We start from the raw sequence: 17038 nt of genomic DNA, 5'->3' as shown, positions 1-17038 counted from the left end.
TATGTATACATACATCATCATCCCAAATGTAAATATGGTCCTGTTAATGAAGATGTTGCTTCCTGGAGATCCGTGCATCCAATTCAGGCAATGCCTCATTCGGAGAACGAATCATCAAGTAGATGGCGGTTAATGATAGAGATGCCATGGTCAGATTCGGATCGAAGCTCTTCTTCTGCAAGACATCCCAAACCAACCTGTTGAGAATTGTGTCTTGAATTTTAACGCGATTTCAAAAATAATTTTCAATAGAGTTGTATGAATGCTTTTGAATAGTTCAATTATAATTTTATAATCAACGTTCTTATTATGTCTTGTAAATTTATTTAATTTCTTTCAGTATTTTAGTTTGTATTATATATAATTATGTTATTTTATATATTTTATTCTTTATATTATTTTCAAATTTATGGAATATTTCTTCTGGATAAAGATTGCTATTATTCTATATAATATCATTTTTTCAATTTATATAATCTTCCTTCATGGATAAGGATTGTTATTGTTCCATATAATGAGACATTATATATATATATATTATATATGTATATTAACTTGATTTTTTATATATCCTTTTTATATATTTCTTATTAGTTTAGAATTTATTAAAAGGTAATCATTTCTTAGAATCTTATTTTTAACACGTTAAATATTACTTTTCAATATGCTCGTACATATATATGTTTAGTTTTTATGATAAATTATACATGTGCTTAAATAATTTTCGTAAGAATATTGAAATTTTTATATCAATTTGTATAAGCTAGACTCAATTTTTATAATGTCACATTAAGTTAGTTGTTTATATACATTTATCACTTATATATAATTAAGAAATTACAACAAAAATTTTCTCTTAACTGTATTTAGTAAGAGATTTAGGTACATTTAATTGCATTTATTGAATATTTTTAATTATTATTCTTTTTAAAATTTTTATATATTCTTTAAGTTTTATTTTGATTATTATATATAGTGAGAAGGAGATTTAGATACATTAATTAAATTTATTAAAAAATTATTAATTGTTATATTTTTTTTAATTATTAATTTTCTTTTCCATAGTTTTTAATTTTTTTTAAATCATTTATTATGCACCCAAGTAAATTTTAGTTATATATAGATGTCAATCATTTAAATAATTTAATAAGAGAAGAATAGATGGTTGTGATTATTTTAAAATTCTCACTTGTATAATAGTACTAGCCTCTGACACCATACATACTTATGCCCCTTATTTCATTAACCGTATGCAACAGACTTCTACTAGATAATAAATTGCAATCCCTCATTCTACGCATAATTCTCTCATTACTCGCTCAACCTTCGGGAATTACTGTACAGCATTGCGCTCCAACTCGTTCTAAAGGCCTTCTTTCGAAGTATCAGAAAAGAATATCGGAACGATATCTTAAATGAGCTTCCATCCTAAAAGCCCAAAATTTGGTCGTTCTCGACTGTGAGCGTACCTAATTCTGTGGTCCATGTTAATGTTAATGTAGGTTGAGCCCCATTTCAATTTAGGCTTCTATATAGCATAATCTATTAAAAATAAATGCTTCTGTATAGCATAAATTTTAATATTGAATTTGCGAACGTATTTAAACTACTATATAATTGAGAATAATTTACCCTCTTAAATCAGTATCATCCTGCCTCTCATTCTGATAAAAAGAAGAAAACATAGCCGTTCGTTTGAAGGATATATAATTTCGTATATTGACCTTCCCACAACTATTAATACCAATTTTTATTTCAGTAAAAAATTTCTTGCAAGCACTTTTTCACTCTTTCACCCTCTATAAAACGGCCTTCATTCCTTTAGAAAATGGTCCTCCACTATCAAATTAATTCAAATGATTCGATAAATCTTTTTTTTAAAAAAAATAAGATTCCTAGTTCAATTTCTGTGAATGTAAAAAATTTATGATTGGAAGAACCTGACTTTAACTTTAATTTGTCAGATCTCATTGTGCTTCCATGTATCAGATGGTGCAGACAAAAAGAAAAGGTGGCCCACTTTCCTTCTTTTAGTTTATTAGTTTTAATTATTTTAAATTATTGGTACAAATTCTTCAATTATGTGCGCATAACAAAAATAGAAGGAGTTTTTATTTGAGATTATTAAATTTTACCTACCGAAAAAGATCTGCTCTTTGACATGCAATTTCTTTTTATAAATATTTCGGGTGAATATAACAAGTCATGTTTATGACCGGAAAAATTTTACATTATTTTACCTCATAATGACATGGTGAGAAAAAAATCATTGAGATTGATGTAATTAAGATAATTATAGGAATTACTCTAGTTATTAACATCGATTCTCTCGTTTACTGAGATATATGGTGCTTTCTTACATCACATAATGAGGTAAGACTACCGAAAAATTTCTCACAGCACGGGCATGAAATATATATGATACCGCATGAAGTAAAGGCACCGACTCTAGAAATAGAGCATTCCTGTGCAACATAATCGTATAATTATAACTTTTCAAAAAATCTATTATACCTCTTGCTACACTTAATGCAAGTTAAAACAAATGTTAGAAGAATATATGATCGGTTTATCTTATATGCTAGGGAGGAAACAAACGATTTGTTCTTTACGGTAATGATTCTTATATAAAGCACCTGGGTTCGAATCCTTCTATCGCCAAGCAGCTTGGATTCATCTCTATGCTTCGCATAAATGAATCACACTCACTGAATATTTAGTCCGCGTGAATGGCCCGTCCGCGACTCATCGTGCAATGTGTGTGCGAGGTGACCTATAGATTTCAAATCTCTTGTTTGACCAGAGCCAAACGAAGGATCTGTGTATGAATTTCCTATTCCAACCGTGTCTCTGACGCATTCGGGAAGGTGGATTGCTGATGCGTAAGTATGTAAGTTGATTAAATACCATCTGATTGCTCCATTAGCTCTCCCATGGAGAAAATTAAAGATGCCAATTTTCGACGGAAGTACGGATATTCCTAGTCTACAACGTTGATATTATGCCGCATCATGTTACTGCTCAGGCCGAATCGGGCATTGATCAAATAAAGTGTGCATGTTTTGCGAGTGCCTGAAGAGGGATTTTACACGAGTATTACTTTTCAATTGAGGAATGCATTCGAATTTTACACAACACTTCGAATTTCGATGGTGTTAGCAGGCCGGGCTAAGTCGGTGTTTTCGGGCTGGATTAGGCCCGGCATACGAGAAGAGCAAGAGAACCATTTGCTCTCCGTCTCCGTGATTGACTGCTGCCATTCCAAGTAGCTTTGGATCAGCAATCTCGTTTTGATCCAGCTCTTGTCGGCAATTGAGACGCCAATGAGTGCGTGTTCTTGGACTATACAGGAGCAAATCAGTGAAGCAAGGCATTTGAGTTGTGCGCGGAGGGTGTTTTCTGATGGTAAAAGATTTGGCGATTCGGCACTTCACGAATTCGTTATTCTGTGCATTGGTCCGACACCTTTTACAGCAATCTAGTGCCCCTCCTAAATCTGTGTCTTACAAAATTTACATTTGAAGCAGCTCACCTCGTACGCAAGAGTTAGTTTCACAATAAGCGCACCCACCTCAGTCTTGACATCCTCCGCCAGCTCAATCCTTGTGGCCAGAACTTCATCATGCTAGAGAATCGATCCGTTGATATCGGATCATTATGATGAAGTTTCAGGGATAAGGACTTGCAACCTGAATGAGGCTCAGCTTGATGAAGTTTCGGATCTATGGACTTGTAACCCAAGTGAAGCTCAGCTTCATTTAGTCCATGCAGAAATGTTCATACGTTTTGGTTCCGAAACAGCATCGATCTTGGGTCTTTTGATTATTTTTCCCGCCTCCGACCCAGAGCTGGTCCTGGTGCCGGGGCCGGTGCTGGAGGAATTTCCTGCGGAGATGGAGCTATCGGGCTTCTGAAGTATTGTTTCTTAAGATGACCCACCATTTTCCTGGTCCTCGTCTCGTCACTCCACAAATCACCTGCCCAAGAAAACCAAAAACTTTCAAAACACCACACAAACAAAGCTTAAACCAGTCGGCAACGGAGGAGACACCAACCGATTATCTCCATTACCATGAGAACCCGACTTATGCTTTGCTGAGTCGGACAGGTGAATGAGCGTCGGGGTAATGATTGTGAGTAGAGCCCAGAAGACGAATATCACCACGAACGTCCTCCCACTCATTGATCAGCCGGTAACGAAAGCGAGGAAAATTGAATCCTGCAGATTCATGAGGGTAGCTGTTTCCTGCAGGGCCTTCTAATTTATTGGAATGAGGAGGGGAGGTTGTTCATTGATCCATTAGCTGGCCATGTTTGGGTACTTCTCTGCACGGACTAAGTCGAGGATTAGAATAATGGCATGAGATTAATATATTCATCCTCGCTGTTTAGTAGTTGGGAAGTTGTTGTATGAGTTTGGTCTATGATTGGGATCCCGTCCCACCTAAAGACATAAAAGAATCCCAAGACGAAACATTCACTTCCAGCCCAAACGTGCTAGTCAGTCCATTCGGCTCATCATCCACTCAGCGATTCGTTCATATGATCGAACACGCGTTGATTAAGCTGAAATATTAGGTCATGGATTATCTGAGGGTCGGTCTCAATCAAGAGGGTTGGTTTCAAACAAGTCCATCTTATAATCTTTTCTTTTTCATTAACTGTAGGAGGCAGATCAAACCGTGTTCGATTGCAGATCTTTTATCTCTCAACAACCTCATGCAAATAAGGACGGTTACTTGAACATCTGGTACAAAGACCAAGTGAATGGCTTACTAAGATCATGCTGTCAAGACAACAAATTTCTTCACAGATAGCTTGAAAGACTATAAAACAAAACCAGCAGTAGAATCCTATAAGCCTGAGTTCTATGGGAGTTGCTCAGTTAAAGATGTCGAAAGGAGAGAAATCTCTTAAGTTCTCAGCAAGGACCGTGTTCCTCCCCGTAAAGGATGTGGGCATACTTCAATAGGACTGATGATTCACTTGTTGGGTTTGTCCTGATCCGTTTCTACTGCATAGAGTTGTTCCCAGTGTACCTCTGATACAATGAGGAAAAACCCAAAAATTACTAGGCGCCAGTAAGTAACAGAATCCTAAAGAGATCCCCGATAATGAAGAATTAGAAATGCTCACCCGCAAGCCAATGCCGAATGGGACATATTTATACTTGATCATGTGCGTGATTTGGCACTTCGTCGTGAGGACAAAGAGCAGCAATCCAATGGAATAGTAGGATTGGCCGGAAAACATTAACATCGAACACTGAGAAGGTCATCCAGATGCCACGCAGAAGGCCGTTGTGATTGACGCCTGAAAGCATAACCACCCAAAATTCGCGATTTTCAGGGGCAACAGGAAAAAGAACTTCTAGTGGAGGGGCCGGTCAACTGATTATGATGATATGATCAACAAGTCAGGACATCACAAGTAAGGTTTGCAAAATCAAGATAACTACCGGAAGAATATTGCCAACAGATTAGGTTTCTGATTACTTGACAATTCTTCAGATTAGGAAAACTGGAAAGAGAAAATGGGCCATGCTTGTATTAGATAAACAAGACCTATATGCCAGAAAAAAAAAATCTCCAGTTATCGAATTAAACTACCATTTTCCAAGGGTTCAAACAACTTTTCCAAGTGTTCAAACAACCCAATTACGTTCCAGTCCAAGAAAGAATAACCGCAACCTGTAGCGTATGAAGATGCAGTAATCGCAACAAAAGATACTATTTTAAGATCCTTCCTAAGAAACTTTGGGCCATATTTGACACCGTGAAATAAAACAAGATGGAAAGGAAATACGAACCGCTCATTTTAAACATTCTGCCCCTAACTAAACATGATCTTAACCACCATGACAGCCCATAGACGTTAAGACTCGAGCAACACCACATCAGGACAACAATTCCAAACTCACCAGCACTAGATCTTAGGAAGGCAGTCAATGCAGGGCTTCAACTCATCTTGTTGTTTGTAATAGTGAGGCTCCCTCAAGAACTGCCAACTCGGCATCGACTTTTGCTGAAAGAAACCATATCAGCAAATTTACGATACATTCCATGCCCATACAAGACAATGTAATTCCTGTAGGATGTAAGCTCCCACGGCAACAAGGGGTCCGAGCTACGTCTCCACCGGGTGAGGAGAGATCAGTCCAACCAGTACCACCGTGACCTCGAAAAGTCATTCCTCCACTTTGCTAATGCTGCCACTAGGGTTGTTTTGGTTGAGAAGAGGGGGTGGGGGTTGCCACGATCATTTGGCAGTCTTTTGATCCTTGCGGATTTCACAATCACGTCCTGCATTCCAATGCTGGTATGAATGATTATACAAGTCTCGGGCATAGGAAGCAATTTCCTCGGCCGTTGCACATCGAATTTTATGAAGAACTAAGGAAATTTTCCACAACAAGATGGTTGATTTTTCTTTTCGAGCTCTTATTCAGATTGTCTTTCCTCCATTGCTTCATGCGCAAGGAAGCTACTGCGATAGCCATTTATTGAGCCACATCATATCATGAAGAAACCGAAAGAACAAACGACTCAGCTACAAGAACACAAAAACACAGAGATTTGCTGCTGAATCCACCGGGAAATGCTGAGCCCAAGCATTCGACAAACTCCAATAATAACTACGACAGCGCCCGTAAAGAAAATTTTGAAAGTAAGGAGAAAATCAGCATCGCTTGAACGAGAAATAAGCAGAGAAAAATGGAAGCTTTGCCCGCCAAAATTGAAGCAGCTTCCAGTCAACCGCTGCTTGAAGAATCCCACTGCGAGCATATACATTGGGTTGGATCGATCATCGAATTCCATGGTTGTCTGCTCTTCAGTATACAGTTTGGCGTTGCATTGGAATTTGGCAGGGGCAGTTGCTGGGCAGGAGCGTCTCAGTGAGGAAGAAGAAGAACAGAGGACGCGCCAAAACGCGCCTCGCTCGTGCCGTTTTTGGGCGAAGGATGACATTCCGATGTTGCCCTCCCATTTCCCCCGAATACTCTACCCTACCACTCCCAGGCCGAGCGAACAGCTCGCTCGTAGCTCGTCTTCCTCCTTTTTCCCCCCTCTCTCTCTCTCTCCGTCCACGCGCACGGGCAGCTACTAGTGGGAGGCCGTACTGAGTCGAGCGTCCGAGTTGAGCGAGCGGCTGACGAGTTGATCTGAAGATGGCGACCTTGGGCCGGGCGATATACACCGTCGGGTTCTGGATTCGGGAGACGGGGCAGGCCATTGACCGCCTCGGCTGCCGGCTCCAGGGCAATTACTACTTCCAGGAGCAACGTGAGTCCGCCTACCGCCGTATCTTGTCCCTTTAGATAGCTTGAATTCTCCGTGTTTGTTCAGTTTCATTTCTCAATGGCAATACTTGGAATTGAATTGAATCAGTCTGATGGTAGTCATGTTCTTGCGCGGAGTGAAGCTGTCTTCTTGGTTTGAGGTCAATGACTAGTGTGGTAGTGTTATGTGGATCTTCGCATTTCCCGTCTGCAATCATCAGGGGTGAAATTCCAGTCGTCGTGTCGAGGGCTATGAACGCGTATGGCAGTCTAGTTAAGTATTTAAACCAGTGGAAATGGCATGTCGAGATTCTTTGAGAGAGGGATAGTGATGGAGATTGTTCAAATTTCTGAAAGGAGGATTTTGCAATGTGGACAGGATCCACGGGGCAGACACTTTAGTCAGTAGTGCTACGTTAGAAATGAAATGGTTATACTGCCACATTGGTTCTGCTGAATCGTGTAGTGTTCGAGTTCCAGGGGCGTTCTTTTCTTTCAAGTTTCAACAGTTGTATTCGATGAAGATTCTGGGCGTGGGAGTTGGTAGAATCTCTCATAGAGTATTTTGCAAACGGCTGTCAAAGTCGAACTCTCGACATGGAAGGTCGACATCTGACAAATAGCATTACCCTCAGGGCAAAAGATGCTTGAAAATAATTAGATATGGATTTGCTTTCATTGATCGGTGGTGTTTGGTGAAAGATGTTCATATAGAGGTTTCTTGAAGTTCCTTCTGCTTGCACTGGTCATTTGCTATCTCAATGTCCTTTGTCGAGACAGATGCTTCCGTCCATATATTTCACTATTTTGTTTCTCTTTTAAAGCAATAAGTAGTGAAAGGAATGATGTCATGACCTTTGATGATACTAATGGATTGAATCTTTATCCTCTTCCAGTGTCTCGGCATCGAACCCTTATGAACATATATGATAAAGCTCCTGTTGTCCATAAGGATGCATTTGTGGCCCCAAGTGCCTCTATCATTGGAGATGTTCAAGTGGGACGAGGTTCATCAGTTTGGTATGGTTGTGTTTTAAGAGGTAAGAATCTTTGTCCCAGCTGAATGATATCTTAAGCAGGCAAACAGATCTTAGTTGTGTGTTATATTTCTTGAACAGCATCCCTCTCTTATTTCATCAGCTTATCTACTCAATTGTTCATGGAATATTTCTCTTGTATTTTGGTGCTGTAGTTTCTATATTAATCTATGTTACAGCGACCTATGACGAACTTTTCTAATTTAGCAAACTCTGCAATTGTGTAGGTGATGTGAACAGCATCAGTGTTGGATCTGGAACTAACATTCAAGATAACTCCCTCGTGCATGTTGCCAAATCAAATTTGAGTGGGAAGGTGCTGCCAACTATCATTGGCGATAATGTAACTGTAGGTGAGATTTTATGTCCTATATAGTTAAATGATTCAACTCGGGTTATTAAAATTTAATCTCTGTGTCAATCTCAGAAAAAAAAAAATTGAAATGGGCAGGTCATAGCGCTGTTTTACATGGCTGTACTGTTGAGGATGAGGCCTTTGTGGGAATGGGAGCAACCCTTCTTGATGGTGTTGTGGTCGAGAAACATGCAATGGTTGCTGCTGGAGCTCTAGTAAGGCAGAACACGAAGATTCCTTCTGGAGAGGTATGTCTTTAAACAACACAAATATTCCCCCTTAGAACCAATGACATGCACGAAGTAGGTCCAGGCCTTGATGCTATGGCAAAGCAGTATACAGAAAATTTCCCACTTTTAACACAGCTATGTAACAAAAACATTATCGCTTCTGAAAAGTGAAACAAGGTCTTCCATGAAATTGAGGGTTTGGAGCTCCGATGTCTATTCTAGAGAAGGGAAAGATAGCAGTTTCCCAATAGAACTGCTTAGGTGCTTACTGAATTTAAGTAGATGGGACTACCATTGTCTACTTATTATGTTGACTCGTTCATATATTTGGAATGCTTTAAATTTGACGAAGAGCTTCCATAAATGAAGGTCCTAACATGCAATGCACCCATTGTTGTTTCGTTCTAAATTCTAAGAGACAAACCTTTTGATAATTTTGGCAGATATGGGGCGGCAATCCTGCTAAATTTCTTAGAAAGCTCACGGAAGAAGAGATAGCATTTATTCCTCAATCTGCGACCAACTACTCCAACCTCGCACAGGTCCATGCAGCTGAGAATGCGAAGCCCTTCGATGAGATTGAGTTCGAGAAAGTTCTCAGAAAGAAGTTTGCCAAGCGGGATGAAGAGTACGACTCCATGCTGGGCGTTGTTCGTGAAACTCCACCAGAGCTCATTCTTCCAGATAATGTGCTGCCTGACAAAGCACCTAAGGCCCCCCAGAAATGAGATCTTTAAGAAGCATTTGGGATTATCAATTTACATCTTTGGAATTGTCGGCAAGCAGTGTTTGCTATGACGACGGACAATTTTTGTTGCCCAATAATGCCTGCTGACTTGTTTTTAGGGTAGTGTCTGGCAGTTCATTCAGCTCCCATCTTAGTTTCTTTTCAGCTGTGGATGTTTCAGACAATGATTCCTTCTAAGAGAAAGTAACGGCGGAAAGTAGTGGGTGCTAATGTGCTCTATGATGCTGATTTCCTAAAGAAAGTTGAGTTTCTCCTGGCCGTACTCATTGCAAGCTGCTTAAGCTATTATTCATTTTTGCATTCCGACAACTCGGTTAATCAATCTTTAGGTAGTACGGTGTAAAGCTATAAGTGAATTGCTTGATCACATGCCTTGCTTGATCACATACCTCGCAATCAGTTTATGCAAATTGTTAAGTGATAAAGGACTAGAAGAAACTGCATTAAAAAAGTGCTATCGCCCTATCTCCAAACTGTATCCTTCATGGTTCATGCAACACGTGACACAAATTTCAACTGAAGGGAGCATAACACATTCAATAAATTGGCGGCAGCAGAACAAGATCCGACAATAAAATGACATAACTCATAGTGCCATCCACATTCTGTTCTCATTTTGTCAAACACAAGATGAGTAAACCTCATGCAGGACAAGAACAGTTCCATAATGCTCACATTTCTAAATATCCATTGGGGCAGCACCCTCGTCAGCAGCAGGAGCAGGAGAAGGAGCAGGAGCAGGAGCAGGAGCAGGAGCATCTTCTCCCTGATCAGGTGCCGCTGCCTCACCCTGTTCAGGAGCAGGAGGCTCGTCTTCCCCGACAATCTCGAAAGCATCGATCAGTTGCTGTACCGTCTCCTGATCCAGTATGTGGAATGGCTCCCCAACTCCGACCACGGCAACCGTGCATATTGAGCTCTTGAGCTTCTCACCTTGCAAGGTCTCCCTCACAGAAATCAAGGCATCTTTGATCAGATCATCCCTCGAGGAGTCCATGAAGTTCTCAAACCTGCGTTCCAAGTATGTCTTTGCAGCTTGTGAGCGGGACCCAATAGCAAAAGCTTGGTACTCAAAGTAGTTTCCGCTAGGGCAGTTGTAGTAGAGATGGGCACCCAATTCATCTAAACCAGCGACAAGTAGACCAACTCCATAAGGCCGTTTCCAGGAGCGTTGAGTGCAAACCTGCAACCAAGAGTGATTGTGGATACAATAATCACGTGTGCTCTTCATTTAACAAACATAGAGCGAAACTCGCCTATTCCCTAATATCCCTAAGGCACCGCGAGACATTTCTGTTCCATAGATGCACCAACAGGTACATTCTTCTGAGAAATTGCTGGGAATCATACCTTAAGAGAAGAAAGAACCACCAAACTCTATACTTACTGTGTGCCTTGAGATGGTGGTATCATGTTTGGCACAAAGAAACAGAAATGTCTTGATACATACAATAATCACATGTAGTATCCCTTCCACACTGTGACATTTCTGTTCCTCTATGACAAACACGAGACCAGCCTCTCGACTCTCGAGCAATAAGTATCAAGTCCAAAGGGTCTTCTTTCTTATCTTAAATGCTATTTCTTAAAAATTTCGACAAGGATGCCTCTGCATGACTAGAAACAAACCCACCAGCAATATCACTATGAGCCCTCGTCACTGAAACCATCCACTGATCTTTACGAGCGCCTCCAAAATCCACTTACTTCATTATACAATCAGAACTTATGCACCGGATAAATCACTCTAAAACTCCTAAGTAAACAGACCAATTAGCAAGTAAACAGTTCAATATCTATCGCCTAAATTAACTTGTTTTTCCTCCTCCTGGATCAATCAAACTTGGGCATTGCAACTATTGAGGAATTCTCCGTTCAGTAAGCTGAACCGTTAGCTACCATATCCATGAATTCAATTAGATTAAGAAATGTGACCCAATTCGAGTGGAAGCTGCCAAATTTCTCGAGTTTCCAGAGCTTCCCAATTTCCCATTTTCAGCATTAATGCGAATAAACAGAATATCCTCTGTTCACGTTGCTTGGTGATCTCTGTCCTATCAACCAGAGACTAGCAGTAAAATGAGAAAAATTAGGGCAAGCAGTGGGAGGTACCTGGGCCTTATCAGCAAGCTGAACCACGAGACGACCGACGGGGAGCGGCGACTCGTAGGTGAAGCTGTAGTTGATGCACTCATTACGCATGTAGCGGGAGAGGACGCGGCCGTCGGCGGTTAGCCCGGCGATGGCTACGCCGATGTGGTCGTCGACCTTGAATATCTTCTTCTGGTGGGAGGAGAGCTCCGAGCTGGCCTTGTTGACGCAGGCGAGGACGACGTGGGTCTTGGATCGGAGGCCGATCGCGGCTGAGCCCTGCTTCACCGCCTCCATCGCGTACTCCACCTGGAAGAGCCGCCCGGCGGGGCTCCATGTGGTCACGTCGGTGTCGTACTGGTTCCTGAACATGGTGGACGCGACGCCGTTTCAGAGGGATCGGAATTGAGGAATTGCAGAGAGGAGGTGTGGAGTGTCAATGGAGGAAATTAGGGTTTTTGTTCTGTGTTTTTTCTTCTTCTTCAAGGCAGAGTGGAGGAGGGGAGCAGTGAGCTTAGCTGCTGAAAGTCAAACAACAGTCAACGCAGAAACCGATGATCACTGGGCTGGGCCTGATATTGGGCCTGGGCCTCTATATAAGACGACACGTGGTAAAGGCCAGAAGTGTTTGACATCATTTGGTAGAATGATTTTGAATTTTTTTGTGAAAATATTTTAAACACAAGAATTTTCGCGTAGAAAAGGTAATGTTTCTCGAACACAAGATGGAGGAAACATGTTCTTTGTACTTCCATAACAAATCTCCTCTTCCATTCAACAAAGGATTTCCGAATAACAGCAACTGGATCATTTGGATCTATTGGAAGTTCGATTCAATGTGAACTACTTGTGCTCTAAACAAGAGATGGATGATCATAATTTTAGCGGTCAAAGCAATCGTTTTATTCTGATTCATTTAATTTGAAATAAATAATCTCTTCTTTTTGCCCAAGCACTCGTTTAAAATGCCAGCTACTGAATCATTATTGGTTGTGGTAATTGTCAATTTCAAATTCTGCTATATTAGTTTCGAAAAGAGAAACGCCTAGAGTATGCCATGTGACACTTCCAATTATGGGCTTCATTGTGGGCTTCATTATCTAAATTTCTTGTTTGTTGAGGATTTTTTGGTTTCAGGAAGGACAAACTTATGGTACCAAAATTCTACATTCTGCACATAATAATATAGACATGGCAATGAAACTGTTGGATGTATATCTATATATATACATCAACTCTATTTCTTCTAAGATTAGTGTGTTTGGAAAAACTGCCCAATGGACTAGTTGAACTTGAAACATCAAATGATAAAGCACTCATCGTAATAGTGGCCCCATTGACTTTTTATTATTATCATTATTCTTACTTTTTAACACGAAACATAAAATAATAATAATAATAATAATAATAATAAAGAAATATAAGAAATTTCAGTCTCAGAAATTAAATTGAGACCCTTAATTTAAGATTGAGAATGGAATGGAATTTCTTTTCCTGACTTGGTTTAAATTTTCGCTCACAAAAATGCTAAATCCTCTTAATTGGTGCGACTAAAAGTCCTCCCAATTTAAAATCCCGCTCATATTTATTGAATATTATGTAATTACAACTCATATCATTATGAGTAAAATTTTGAATTGAAAAGAATTTTAGATTGATCATTAGGAAGATATTCCAATACTCTTTCGCTTGGGATGCGTCCTTCCATTTGTGTGGTTTAGTATTTTTTTTCGGTGTGTATCCTGGTATTCAGAAGCTTAATGAATCATGACTAATCCAGTCGAGTCGAGTCGACCTACTAAGGATAAAGCTCTCACAATGTGAATTTTCTCCATTCATAATACTTGAAGTCGAAACATTGATTAAATAAATTTTCTTTCATTTGTATGACTTAGTATTGAATTGAATTGAATGTTTTCTTTCATCGGTTTCAATGAATAGAATAATCACGAGTATAGTTATTATCACTCGCTCAATTGCTTTGATCCTTTACAAGTCAGCTGCATGATGGAGATCTTTATTGCTTTCCCAATAATTATATTTTTTTCCCCTCATCTCTCACCCAAAATTCAGATCAAAAGGCAAATCCATCATAAAAGAATAGCTCCACTATTAATTATTGTTATTATTATTTTGAAAAATCAATAATTTTGACAAAAGAGGGAAAAAAAAGGGATTTCTTTTTCTTTAATTGAGAACCCAAAAGCAAAGTTTTTCTAATTTTTAAAGAAAGGGAAAAAAATCACTAACACCAGCCTTCTGCTTTATCTTTTTTTCAGATAGATCATAGATCTTGATGAAAGCTCTTCATGTTATCATCATTAAAATGAGATGTTGGAAAGATATTCCACAAAAAGATGTCATAACTATATAGAATTGCTACTTGTCCAATTACTTCAATGGTACCTTTTAGGATTATATCTTGAACATGAACTAATAATTGTATTTTGAATTGAATCAAAATGAATATTGTTTAGATTAACAGAATAAAAGAAAAGGAGTACATCCTGATCCTAGCATCGTGTACTACAGAAAATAACATGGCATTTCTAATTTCAAAATTTTAGGGTCTTGTGTCTGATATTTCTTCCTACCACAATCACCAAGCATAACCTAATATATTCAACCATGTCGAAGCATCGCTTTAGGTTGGAACTCTTGAGTCAAAATTAAGGATATGTGATTCATGATAACCCGCTTAAAATTTGTAATTAGATTCAACAACATAATAATTATTTTTTTTTTATCTTTTTCTCATACTTAATAATAAATTTTCACACATACTTTTTTTCTAACCATCATTACAATTTCATTAAATATATGTATTAATATTTTGAGTGGAGTGAAATTAAATTATATTTTATTATCAAACGTTATCTAAATTTCTTTTGAACGTCGAAATTTGAGGGAGGTGACTGTCACTTTAACTCAGTCGATCACTTATTCCCTCTATGGACTATGGTAGGTTGTTGATTACTATCAGTGAGACGTTATGATTTTGGTCAGAAAGCAACTCATAATTAAAGCAATAATTATAACGAAGAACAAAGATGTCCAATTTGCTTTCGTGGGGTCCTGTCCCCTCCCAACCATTTTCAAATTGGGCGTGGGGCCTCTAATTTTCGAAGACCAAAAATATCTTTCCCGAACAGCACAAACACCCAATTGGCCATGATGATAAGTTTTATGGTAGAGCAAACTTCGAATCACCTGATTCTAATTGTAACGGACTTTATGGTCTATAAAATTGCAGAAAACGAACAAATGAAAATTAATCACTTGAATTTATACTATATTGGGGCGAAAGCACTTTATTATCATACAATGTAGATCTATATATATATATATATATAAATACTCATAGATACTTTTTTATTTGCATTATCATAGGAATTGGCTATTTACATGATAATATTAATTAAAGTTGGGATTTTTACATCATATATTTCATGATTTTACCGTTTTTCTAAATATATATCATGCTTTAAAAATTACCCAAAATGCCTATGATTTACATTTGTTCCAAATCTATCATGCTGTCAATTTATCTGTCAAGGAAACGTAAGTGGGTTCTAAACTTATCTTATGATTTTAATTTTTTCTCAAATCATACTATAGTTTTAATTTTTTTTTCAAATCTATCTCGGACAAAGGACCGCGGTAGCAAAAATGGGCACACTTACGTTCCACGTCAGCAATACCATTAAATATTGACGGAGAAATTAATGCGATGATAGCTTTGGAACCATATGTAGGTCATGAGCCTTTATGGGTAATTTTTAAAGTATGTGATAACTTTGAGAAATATGTGATATCATGGAATATCTGGCGTAATAACCCCATTAAAGTTAACCTTCAAGGGTCTAAACTCTAAAGGGCATCATGCATCGAAATGCTACTTTTTTCGAATGGTTCTAATTAGAGTTTATCCCGTACTAATTAATCAAACCTAGTAATCTAACATGACAAGTAATGGTATGTCATATACACAGCGTTTGGTGACGAAATTAAGTTTGATTTAATTCTATTTAGTTTAATTTAAGGAGACGAAGACAAAAGTAATTGAGAAAAATATGTGAAAGAATTTAAAAAAGAAGATAAAAAAGTAATGATTGTGATATTAAATTGGGGAAAATATGTTAAAATTGAGGAAAAAATATAGAATAGTTAAAAAAAATTTAGTATTAAAAATTAATTTAAATAATAGATAAAAAAAGCATGAGAGAGAATTTTTAAAATATAAAAAAGTGATGATTATGTTGTTTAACGGAGAGAAAAATAAAGTTTAATTTTGTTAAAAAAATGCATAATCTCCTAGCTAATTTACCAATCATAGCTCAAATTATATTCAAACTGTATGTCATGAATTTCTTTTTCTTCTCCTCCCCCCCCCCCCCCCCCCCCTAACTCTACTTAGAAATTAATAGGTGATGAATGATGATTAAATTACTATAGTATGGTCCCTGAATATTCTGGTGAGGATTTCTATATATCGGGGAGGCATCCCATGAGGATTTTAATAATGGATTTTCAATAAACAAAAATGATTGGTCGAGAATCTTGACTCACTGTGCTTTTGAATGCATGAGAAGAACATTTAATTTGGCCCACAAAGGAATATGCTCCCAACATGGACATGCAATCCCACCAACATCCATCCTTCATGTTTTGCAAACTTTGAATCTTCCTCTAATTGCATGTGACGGCGTTGCAGAATAACTAACATCCACCAGGTATTCTTTCCAAGAGTATGGATTACAATTCGAGTAAACCAAAAAATTTCAAAATAAAATGATGTCTGACGTAATTATTAAAAAATCATATTTAATCGAGTAGTTCCGATGAGATATGAATGTGGTGTCATTCTTAGCTAAAAATCGAATAATTATACCATATCAGTTATCCGTTCCAAACATCTCAATTAAAACACGAATATTATTGTGCGGCTCGAGCTCTCGAATGTGATAATTGTTAAAAAGGAATCTTTACTTCGAATTGACCCTTTTCTTTTAGGAGATATATCTCACTCCCGTGAAAAAAAGAAAAAAGAAAAAAAAAGAATCTACCTATACTATGATGTTTGAGGAAGTCAATGCATTACATTAGTCGAGCATACCGCTTTCTACTCAGCATCCTCAGAGGATCTTGTTCTTCGAACAAGAATGCCCTTGCTGATTGACGTGCTCGAGACGTCTTTTTGAGCTCTTACTGATGCGTCCAATTCGTCTTTACGAGCTCTTACTGATGCGTCCAATTTAGGAAAACGAAATCGGATTCTTTCCTTTTCTTTTATACAAG

General features: G+C 38.2%; 2 protein-coding genes and 1 long non-coding RNA gene across 5 annotated transcripts; 1 reads left to right on the top strand and 2 right to left on the bottom strand.

Annotated features, from left to right (window-relative positions):
- Nucleotides 1-3096: 3096 nt before the first annotated feature.
- Nucleotides 3097-6899, bottom strand: LOC116213180. Of its 2 annotated transcripts, none has more exons than XR_004158013.1 (4): nucleotides 5921-6899; nucleotides 5137-5313; nucleotides 4056-5041; nucleotides 3097-3977 (listed from the first exon to the last, which is right to left on the bottom strand). It is a non-coding gene; the product is annotated as an uncharacterized LOC116213180 (long non-coding RNA). The 2 variants fall into 2 exon arrangements; XR_004158012.1 differs by having other exon boundaries at nucleotides 4072-5041; nucleotides 5921-6893.
- A 123-nt stretch (nucleotides 6900-7022) lies between these two features.
- Nucleotides 7023-9907, top strand: LOC116213179 (gamma carbonic anhydrase 1, mitochondrial-like). 2 transcript variants are annotated; one of them, XM_031548029.1, is made up of 5 exons: nucleotides 7023-7283; nucleotides 8176-8319; nucleotides 8544-8669; nucleotides 8768-8919; nucleotides 9345-9907. In XM_031548029.1, exons 1-5 carry the CDS (start codon nucleotides 7169-7171, stop codon nucleotides 9627-9629), a joined length of 822 nt encoding a protein of 273 aa, XP_031403889.1. In that variant the 5' UTR covers nucleotides 7023-7168; the 3' UTR covers nucleotides 9630-9907. The 2 variants fall into 2 exon arrangements, with proteins under 2 accessions (XP_031403889.1, XP_031403888.1); XM_031548028.1 differs by having other exon boundaries at nucleotides 8744-8919.
- Nucleotides 9908-10159: 252 nt separating this feature from the next.
- On the bottom strand, nucleotides 10160-12234 carry LOC116213178 (proteasome subunit alpha type-1-A-like). The gene is made up of 2 exons (XM_031548027.1): nucleotides 11762-12234; nucleotides 10160-10832 (listed from the first exon to the last, which is right to left on the bottom strand). The coding sequence occupies exons 1-2, from the start codon at nucleotides 12110-12112 to the stop codon at nucleotides 10329-10331; spliced, it is 855 nt and encodes a 284-aa protein (XP_031403887.1). The 5' UTR covers nucleotides 12113-12234; the 3' UTR covers nucleotides 10160-10328.
- Nucleotides 12235-17038: the final 4804 nt, after the last annotated feature.

The sequence above is a fragment of the Punica granatum genome, chromosome 7 (assembly GCF_007655135.1).
Source record: "Punica granatum isolate Tunisia-2019 chromosome 7, ASM765513v2, whole genome shotgun sequence".
Taxonomy (NCBI): domain Eukaryota; kingdom Viridiplantae; phylum Streptophyta; class Magnoliopsida; order Myrtales; family Lythraceae; genus Punica; species Punica granatum.
Note: the sequence above shows the minus strand (reverse complement) of the source record. Positions and strands in the feature narration are given on the sequence as shown.

Excerpts from the sequence above, each read along its gene's own strand:
- LOC116213179 (XM_031548028.1), top strand. The coding sequence starts at position 7,169 with ATGGCGACCTTGGGCCGGGCGATATACACCGTCGGGTTCTGGATTCGG. Across the intron at positions 8,320-8,543 it reads GTATGGTTGTGTTTTAAGAG|GTGATGTGAACAGCATCAGT; the intron begins GTAAGAATCTTT and ends GCAATTGTGTAG. Across the intron at positions 8,670-8,743 it reads TGGCGATAATGTAACTGTAG|AAAAAAAAAAATTGAAATGG; the intron begins GTGAGATTTTAT and ends TGTCAATCTCAG.
- LOC116213178 (XM_031548027.1), bottom strand. The coding sequence starts at position 12,112 with ATGTTCAGGAACCAGTACGACACCGACGTGACCACATGGAGCCCCGCC. Across the intron at positions 10,833-11,761 it reads AGCTTGCTGATAAGGCCCAG|GTTTGCACTCAACGCTCCTG; the intron begins GTACCTCCCACT and ends TCTTGGTTGCAG.